Source organism: Poecilia formosa, unplaced genomic scaffold (assembly GCF_000485575.1).
Source record: "Poecilia formosa unplaced genomic scaffold, Poecilia_formosa-5.1.2 Scaffold293, whole genome shotgun sequence".
In the NCBI taxonomy this organism is placed as follows: domain Eukaryota; kingdom Metazoa; phylum Chordata; class Actinopteri; order Cyprinodontiformes; family Poeciliidae; genus Poecilia; species Poecilia formosa.
The window spans coordinates 66298-75469 of NW_006800232.1; the positions used below are offsets into that span (position 1 = coordinate 66298).

A 9172-nucleotide genomic window follows, 5' to 3' on the forward strand; every position below is an offset into this window, starting at 1 on the left:
TGTGTGCGCGTGTGTGGAACATTTCCTGCTCGAAGTGTAATTGCTTTATCTTGATGCACTCAGTTTTCTCATAGAGACTGTACAAGGTTGATGCGCTCAGTCAGCTACATTTACTGGGAAGGACAGATATTGGAAGCAAATGCCAAGAGCACGAGGAAATGGAACAAAGTATGCACAGAGAAGAGCAAAGACCTAATTTCCAGCATTGTGCAAAGTGCATTGCGCAAAAAAACAAAAAAAAAAAAAAAAAAAAACACAACAAAGCTTTCCTTTGGGTACATCTGCTGCTGAGTCAAAGTAAAATGGGAAACTGTCCAAGGGAGGCAAAAAAAAAGATCTCTGTACCGATGAAAGTTGGGGTTGGCATACCTTCACTAAAGAGCCAACAGGGACAGTTTCACTGGCGTGTTCTGCAGAAAGTCCCTCTACATGAATCCTGCCTTTTAAAAGTTCCTGAAGTTTAGACTGTTAAAAAAGGGCCCATGTGCTGCCGTTACCCAACAAATCTTAACTCTAACCAAAATTGTAAAAAGGACACGCAAACTCCACGTCTTTGTTGTTTGCTTTCTATCAGCACTGGTTTTTCCAATAAAGACAGTTATCCATTGTTAGTGATGTGAATTAAATATACATTCAGAATGTTGTTATTTCACTTTTGGGACGTTTCTAATGAAGAACCTTGTGTGTATCATCAATTATGAACTTAATACGAAACACCATTCGGTATTGTGCCATTCGCCAATCTATTGTTGCCCACCTGTCAAAGACAATTCCCAAGCAGTCGCAAGTCCAGGAGGGAAACATTAATATTCTTCTCTGTACAGTCACTCTCCAGCTCCCTGTGGGGGATCTCGAGGTATTCTCAAGCCAGATGGGATATGTTTAGTCCTTTTAGCTACTTGTGTGTCTGCCCCAGGGTGTTCTGCCAGTGGTATGTTCTCAGAAAATCCCCAAAGGGAAGACATCCAGGTGTTATTCTGATCAGATACCGGGACCAGCCTGAGTTGATCCCTTTCAACATGGACAAACAGAGGCTTTAGATCTAGAAAGGGGTACTCCCTTATTTGTACAATTGAGCCTAGTCAAAGTAGCTTCCAACAGAGGAAACTACTTTGAGGATGTAGACTGGGCACCTAAAAACAAATGGCCTCTCAGACTTTAGCAAGAACCCAAAACAAAAGGCCCAAAGCACATCCCTCTGCTGGTCAACTAAACACATGTCGACCGGACTATTGAAATCCAGATTCCCTCTCGGTAGCTCTGGTCCATAAAGATCTGTTCCACCATCCCAGAGCTGCAGACAGCCACGGGGAAGACGAGACTACACAGGAACTAAATTAACAGAAAAATATCCAAAATTCCATATCCTCACAGAATCATCGTCAAGCCTAGAGCTTTGGCATAAAGTGCAGATCACCATGAAATGACCTACATGTATTATAACAACGTCTTGATGTTTTTGATCATTTGCAGTCTGTTGTAAAACATATCTTTAGCAACAGTGTTCAACAAGAAAACAAGCCTGATCCACTCTGCTCTAGAACGGACATCAAAATTGAGCCAAGCCGAGCCGAGACTGGGATCTCTACAGCTACTGCCACCAAGATGCCTCCTCTGGCAGCAGCGCTGTCACTTCACAAAACCCGCACAGACAACACCTGACCCATTTCCAAGCTGCTGCATCAGCCATCAACTGGAGCCTGTCAGACATTTTTGATCAGCAGCACAAAAAATGTTGGCATTGAAACCATTCATGTCCCCTTGTGACAGATTTATTGTTTTGTAACAAGGAGCCACGGTCTTCTTCTATGTCCTGTACGTCAAATATTGGCAGAAAGAGATATGCTGCAAAAGCCTCTTATACAAATTTGTCATTTTTATTATATCCCAATGATCAGCCAACCAGAAAGGCTCTCCACATCAAATATTGTACATTTCCCTCTGGTCCAGCAATAAGGCTCAGCTGCATCCCTCACCGTCACCCACCACCACCACCACCTCCCCGCTCTGACAACGCCAAACGTACAGCCGCACCAGCAGCTCCAGATGTTGTGCCAGACAAGATTAAGTCACATCAGCCCAGACGGGTGGCAAATCTTCCATTTTACCCTCTGCCTTCTCCTCACACCTCATCGTCTAAACCCCCATTTCTCTCCATGTTTCCCTGAACCAACCAAAGGAAAGAAAACGAGGGAAAATCAAGCGAACAGAACGTGCTCAGATTGACCTATTTTATTCATTGCATTTCTTTCAGTTAAATCATGATCTCTCAGCTGCCTATCAATCAATCAAGTTTATTTTTGTGGCACATTTCAGCAGAAAGCCAGTTCAAAGTGCTTCAGATGACAAAAACACAAAATTAGCAAAGTCACAAAGAAAAACACCAGACAGTCAATAATCAAACAAAGGTTCAAATTTTGATGAAAGCATCAAAATATGTTGGTCAATGTTTCATTTACTATGGTTCAAAAGCAGCTATGAACAGGTGTTTTTTTTTTTTTTAGTCGTGTGTTGCTAAGCCATTCAGCGATATAAAAACTAGCAAAAGTATTTTAAAAGTCTATTCTCTGAGCTACAGGGAGCCAGCGAAAGATCATTGCCTAATGAACAATACAAGGAAAAACTGGGTATCCCACGGTTTTCATATAATTTGAAAGCATTTATCTCCTACCTGACAGACATCGAAAACTCTCCAGGAGCGCTCTCGCTCTCCCTGACGAGGAAGGCTCCACACTCTCTGTGTCTCAGCCGATTCTCCGCCACACCGCGAGATATTCGCCCTGCGAACCATCTGGAGGATGGACAGACACACACGGACAGACAAAGAAAGATATCGCCGATGTAAATGTTAGAACCCACTGACAAAATGTTCTTCCCAATGGAACATGTCTTACACTACAAAACTTCAGTGAGCGTCAATAGAATTTTACGTGACAGACCAAACTACTGCATGTATTTTGAAGAGGAAGGAAAATTATCGGTTTGAATTTTATTGTGTATATAAAAGCCTGAAACATTCATTGACTACTTGTAATCAGCCCCATCTACTGTTATGCTTCTTCATAAAATGATCTTGCGGGATTCAACTCGCCACCAAAAATGGATGATGGGTATGGCAAAACTACAAACCATCAAAAGGTATGCATGTCCTTTGTGAGCCAAGATACTCACAATATCTCTGGAGGAGCTGCAGAGATCCACAACTCACAGCTGGAGGAATTTGTCTTTACTACCGTCATCTACTTGCGTACCCTCTACAAAACTAGTTTTTATGAAAATGTAGCATATATCATCAGTATTCAAAGAAAACCATCTGGATGGATAAAAGCCATATTCATATGTTGAAATGGCCCAATCAAAGTCCAGACCTACAGTTTGCCACTAATTCAAGACTGAAAATTTAGTATTTTTTTGTAAGGGACTGGTAAGGTATGCCGCACTGAGAAACTCCTGTACCAGAAATTACACACACTTGAAAAACAAGCTGTTAGTGCATAAGTACCAACCCTGAACCTGCTGAGAATTTTAAGGGGGGGAAAAAAGGGCTGACAGGTACTTACAAGAGAAACGAGGCAAAGATAAAACAAGTTTGTGAAGTTATTTTTGAAACAAGATGCTAAATTTGCACTTAAAACAGATCGCAATAAAAGTGGAAATATGGCTGTCAGCCGTGCAGGGTGAGCAACGCTGTCGTTTTATATCAACGTTTTTGCCGGCTTGCTAGAGTGAGTCGCTTGGAAGTAAGGCTTCCAAGAAAAAAATCAGCTCCTATGAACCAGATTAGTAAAACAAGGCCATAAACGCCAAACAGAGAGAAATTAATTTCTCGGGCGTTCTTAGTAGCTCTTGTCACATTAGAACATTTTTTTTCCTTATACTTCACATTATTGAGCGAGAAGGAAGAAACTGATAAAGATCTCAACAAATTTCTCCTAAGGGTGTTCAAAAAATATTATTCCAATTGGATCAGGCTTGAGTTTTCGCTAATAAACCACAGCTGAGCTACTTGTTCTGTAGTCAGTTTGGTGTTTGTCACACCGAATGTACAGCCCAGCTGGTGTCCAGGCATCTGATGGAAACATGGGGTATACAAGCAGATTAACACTAAAAAGACACACACACTACACACAGACGGCTGGATTGTGGGCCTTATGTAAGGCATAAAGTGAGAGCGTCCCCTTGGGTATTCTGCCTTATGCCAGAGTGCAGATGTCCAAAGCGGAGCACAGAGCGCCTGAAGCTACCCGCTGCACACGTTCACTGACTGATGAGCGGTTAGATAGACCAGCGCTGGATGTGTGAAACGCATTCACCCAATTTACTGAAGAGCCGAGGGTGTGTGGGGGCACAATACACACGTGTGTGTGTGTGTGCGTGTGTGTGTGCGTGAGCTTACGCATGTGGCCTCAGGTTGATGTAGTTTTTCGGCACAAAGCCTTTCCTGTTGTGGAGCTCAGCTGTGTACCAGTTAGGATCATCTTCCATGTTGGTGATCTGGGAACAAACATTCACAGACGGGTAAATACATGAGATGCTGCCGGTAAAGAAGTCGGTGAAAATTTGAAACGCAACAGTATACTCTTCAGCGTGTCTATGTTTCATACCAAAATGCCTTTCAGATTTTTAAATGCACTGCAATCGAATACACTCAGGTTTAGTGGTGATGTTACCAAGATCAATATATTTTTTTTTAAAGTTGTGTGACAGATCAATCAGAACTTCATCTGATTGATTACCAAACTTTAGTTGGTTGCCACTTGCAGAAAAAAAGAACAACAGTTCAAAAAAGTTCGTTTTATCAATGTTTTTGAAGAGTTTCACACTGTTAGAGTTACGCGTAGAAATAGTTTAGGAGGTAGTTCATGCCCACAGCAATTAACTCTCATGGCGTCTGTTCGCAAAGGTCCAAATTAGCTGATCCTAGAGTTAAAACGAACGGCTAGTTTGAGAGGGTCAAAGGGCACAGATGAACTATGCTGTTTTAAAACAACTTTAACTTCAGAGGACGTCACAGAGGCTGATGAGAGCTATGTTTTAAGGACGTCTAAACCTTCGTCACAAGACAGAAACTCTGCAAATTAATTGTTTTTTGTGAAGGTTAGTTTTGGCTTCAAACACACAAAATGGCGGTCCCATCATAAAATCTTTATGCCCACATAACTGCACATTTACTGGCTTTGAGAACTTAAATGTGGCAATAACATAGAAGTTTTTGGAGTGTTTTGCCAAAACAGTTTCCCCTGTCCCCTCCCTGCCTCCAGAAACGTCATTTCATGCATCAGCTGGCCGTAATGGCTACATGCTCACGTTTGTGTGAGCATTTGAAAATGTGATCTAGACCACAGATTGATTTACTGCTCGTAGCATCAATCATCGTTCACTCACAGAGCTAAATGATTGCCCTATTATTGAGTTGGCCGCTCGACACTCAACCAAACAAAAGTGGTTTTTGAACGCAGAAGTACAGAACGAAATCCTCATTAAGCTCCCCTTGTGGCTGTAGTCGAGGTTCTTTTAGAGGGATTTTCTTTTTTCCAGCTCGCCGTCCTCGATTATTCCGTCGTGAATGCATCACGCCGAGTGTGGAAGTGACAGATGTTAACTCTTGTAAGTGCTGTTAAAATCGAGTCTCATCTCTCACACGGCTTGTACAAGCAGAGTCTGAAACAGATTACATACCTTCCCCAAAGAGGAATAATTCAATATAAATGTGCCTTCAGGCTTTGATAGATTTCACCTACATATATTTTGCGAATAATAATACAACTGAGAGGCCAAAAGCCGTATTAAAATATCAGTATTTTGCATATGCTTTTTTCTATAGGAGTCATGAAAAAGTATTCGCTGGATACTTTTTGAGAAACCAGGAAAATTCATTCGCTCAGTGTCACGAAAATGCATTCGCCATGCTTTTGTTTTTCCTTTTTACATAAAATGGGGGAAAGAAACAAAGTAGATACAAAAAAAAAAAGACATTTTTTCAGGATGTGCTGCGAGCAAGCAGAGCATTTGACATTCATCAGCTATTTTAAGCAGCAATGCAGCCACAGACCATCACACCACCACCACCATGTTTTCCACTTCTAGAAAGGCTCATCTCCGTCTAACACATTTTCTCTGTTCATGGCTGTTGACTCCTACTGTGGTTCACTTAGAAATTGCTCTGTTTCTCATCTGCTCTTGAATTTCTTTTGACTGGACAAAATGTGTTACTTCTTTGAGATTCACTTAGTTGCAGTGGCGATAAACAAAATACTACTATTTGTATTGTAAGCCACAAATATAGAATATATGATAACATCATTTAATGCGCCACAATCAGACTGAATTACACTGCTGCTAGTTATTTAATACTAATCTTTAAAAAATAAATGAATTTCACGCTTGCCCTCTGACATCTGTTAATTAGAGGTGTACAGAAGTCTGTAGTTGACTGTTGTTCTCCAGCACCTGTATTAATGTCGGAAAAACAAAGGCAGGAGGCGTCGCTGCACTCCTTTATTTTATTTATTTCTTTTGTGTCCGTCGAGTCCAAACTTGTCCACATTGTCTTCGAGCTTTAAGCAGAAATTTAGAGTTGCCACTTTTTATTTATCTGCAAAGCTATGTTTACCACTTCTTTATGAGTCACCTCTCTTCTCATTGTGATGGATCCGGCTCCGCACGGCTACCGCACAATAACACATGAACAAAGCAACGCAGCCCAGCAGAATAAGCTCCGGTTCTCGCCAGCAACAAAGTCTGAAAATGAGCCTCTCCGGGACAAGAGATAGATTATTAACCGGAGAGGCGGCTTCAGACGCCGACATCCAGCGTCAACAGGAAAACAGGTCGATGTATTTTTAAAATAATCTTTACATTTTTTTTTTAATCCCTCAGTGTACCAGCACACATACGAGAAGCTTTTTGGGCACAGATTAGGAAAGATAAACGATATTCCAACTTGAAGCACGAATTAAGGTTGCAGTGTCAAGACAGCCATTTACCACAGCAGCAGGGGACAAAAAAAGAAAAGAAAAAAAAAAAGCTCATTTCACGTAAAACCCAGCAGCGCTTCAGGTGACTGTCCTATTTACTGCAACCATAAAGCCTGTCTTCCCCAGAAGGCCGACCACAATTACTTATGCTTCAGATGTAAATACCGCCTCGTTTTGCCTGAATGCACACATGACTTTGCAGACCGCAGAGATTAGAAGGATCTTCACAATGTTTAAGAGCATGAAAGGAAAAGATCTAAACTAAAAACACCTGAATTGTGTCCCAAATCACTGTTCTGTAACTCTTAATACACTTTAACACAATTTCCCTATGAATCAAGGGTTACTGAAATCGCAGTTAAAAAGCCTGACCTAGAGAAGCACTTGGCACTGTTTGGCAGAGACAAAATCTTGTGGTTAATTTAATCCCTTGGATTTTGTCTCTGTGTGAGTGCTGACCAGCTGGAGCTGCAGGATAAATTTCAACTTTTGAGCAGGCGTCTGCAGCAAAGACTTTCCACTACAACAATTTCCAGCAGCTTGAAGCACGAGCTGTTCAGCAAACTTAGGAGTTAGCTTCAAATAAAATCAGGAAAATTGTGTCACGATTGCTCTGCGAAATTACTCTCCTGTCACTTTGCGAAATGTCTTTATGTCATATTTTAAACTGAAAGCAGAGATGGCCGTTCTTACTCCGGTGCTTGTGTAGTAAGTGTCAAAGGCAGAAGGCATTTGCATGGTTTACCTCAAGACAACGGAAACAAGAGAAATGTCTGAGCAGACATCCTTCTACTTGAAGGACTGTCTTTGAATGCTTGAACTGTGTATGAATGAGTCTAAATATTAAATTGAACTCGTCAAAATATAAACCTTTGAAGGTAACAAAATCTACTGCTGAATGAACAATAAAGAGGATGAATTAAGAACTCAATAATGCAAGTGCTTTGTGACCGCTTAGAAAGTTTAGAGAGAGTATGTCGCAATCAGAGTATCCTCTTCTTAGCAGTCTTCGTGGCAATGTATATTCCATTCTATTTTTATCTATAAAGTGTACTTTTAAAAAAATCAATATGTCATCCAAAGTAGAAACAGATATATCAGAGGCCATAATCATAAAATAAAAATATGAAAGTCAGAGTAAGACGTATAAAACATTACTTAATGAAACAAAATTACAAATTGTGTGCGCAGTAATGTGTGTACATATTGGTTTATTGAGGTACAAACCATGAAATGTTATGATAAAATCTGTATTCCTGCCACCTTAACGTTACGTGCGGCAGCCATATTGGATCTTGAATTCATAATGACTTGACAAACTTTGACTTCCTATTCCAACTTTAATGAGTGATCTGTTTAAATTGTCACTTTGAACCTGGAACAACTTCAGAGTATGAATGCAATGTAGCATTGCTGTGACGTGATGAGACTTCCTCTCAGCTCACAAACCAAAGAAAATAAATAAATCCCAACGCATGCAGCTAGCAGGCCTACGGCACTTTGCCATCACCCACAGGGAAATGAGGAAAAGAGCAATAAAGAATAATGACGTAACTATTTTTTATATAATATTGAGAACCTGACATGAACAATCGTTTTCATGCTAAACAGCAGAATCTGAGTCGCTGTAACATTTAGGGAACTAAAATATAATGAACAACTGGAAAGTTCTGGTTGGAAGAGAATAAAACATACAGTCAGACGTAAATCAACAATAACACTTTATTAAAAAAATAAATAAATATTAGTATCTAAACTGAAATTGGATGCTTCCCCCCCCCCACCCCCACTTAGTACTTTAACACTTGTGATCATTTCGTTCAAGACATTATGTATTAAATGGTGTCATGTATGAAACTGTACTGTACTTAAAGTAATTTTCTGCTACTGTCAGAGAATTATGTTATGTGACTCCATAAAGTATTACCTATCACCATCAGAGTGCTTTGTTTTTTTATTATTATTTTTGGTTTGATCAAGGCTACTAATCTGTTACATTTTGTGTGAGTCTATTGCCCTCAAAGAGGAATAAAAAACCAAAATAAACCAAAATAAATGCAGATACGGTTTAACCAAAAGCTTTCAGGAAATGATAAACGATTACAATAAAGAACAAATGTGATCTGTCCTTTATCTCCATGATTTATAGAAAAAATACTTAACTAAAAAAAAAAAAAGAAAAAAAAAAAAAAAAA

The 9172-nt window shown here is 40.1% G+C and overlaps 1 protein-coding gene across 1 annotated transcript in view; it reads right to left on the minus strand.

The window, feature by feature from the left end:
• The window catches only part of grapa (GRB2 related adaptor protein a), a 30885-nt gene that overhangs the window by 20826 nt on the left and 887 nt on the right, over positions 1-9172 (minus strand). Inside the window, exons 2-3 of the mRNA XM_007572040.2 lie at positions 4397-4494; positions 2672-2791 (exon numbers count right to left, since the gene is read on the minus strand). Of these exons, the coding sequence (XP_007572102.1) occupies positions 2672-2791; positions 4397-4494 (218 nt within the window). The remainder of the gene's footprint in view (positions 1-2671; positions 2792-4396; positions 4495-9172) is intronic.